Here is a 402-nt window from a genome sequence, read left to right as displayed (position 1 = left end):
CTCTGCCCCATTCTCCGGCTACCAGCCCCATCTCAGGGGGCAGGCATGAGCTACAGGAAGGAACATCTCTGTGTGAAAACACTCCCTTGCCTATGAAAACCCACCTGGACCCCATGCCCATGCCTCTGAGAGGGCAGCATTCGTTCCCTTACCTTCCTCCCCATACTGGTCGTAAACGGCTCGTTTCTTGGAGTCGCTCAGGACGTCGTAAGCCTCTGCAATCTCTTTGAACTTCTCCTCGGCGCTGGGGTCTTTATTCTTATCGGGGTGATATTTCAGAGCCATTTTCCGATAGGCTCGCTTGATTTCATCCTCGTTGGCGCTGCTTTGGATGCCCAAAATCTTGTAATAGTCCTTCCCCATGACTGCGACGCTGCCGGGAGCCGAGTACTTATTCCTGAA

General features: G+C 53.5%; 1 protein-coding gene across 1 annotated transcript in view; it reads right to left on the bottom strand.

The window, feature by feature from the left end:
* The window catches only part of DNAJB5 (DnaJ (Hsp40) homolog, subfamily B, member 5), a gene marked incomplete at its 3' end in the record, with an annotated part of 2,967 nt that extends 2,571 nt beyond the window's left edge, over positions 1 to 396 (bottom strand). The window contains exon 1 of the mRNA XM_008941143.1: positions 153 to 396. Within this exon, the coding sequence (XP_008939391.1) occupies positions 153 to 363 (211 nt within the window). The remainder of the gene's footprint in view (positions 1 to 152) is intronic.
* Between the last annotated feature and the right edge of the window lie 6 nt (positions 397 to 402).

The sequence above is a fragment of the Merops nubicus genome, unplaced genomic scaffold (assembly GCF_000691845.1).
Source record: "Merops nubicus isolate BGI_N331 unplaced genomic scaffold, ASM69184v1 scaffold49325, whole genome shotgun sequence".
NCBI lineage: Eukaryota > Metazoa > Chordata > Aves > Coraciiformes > Meropidae > Merops > Merops nubicus.
Note: the sequence above shows the minus strand (reverse complement) of the source record. Positions and strands in the feature narration are given on the sequence as shown.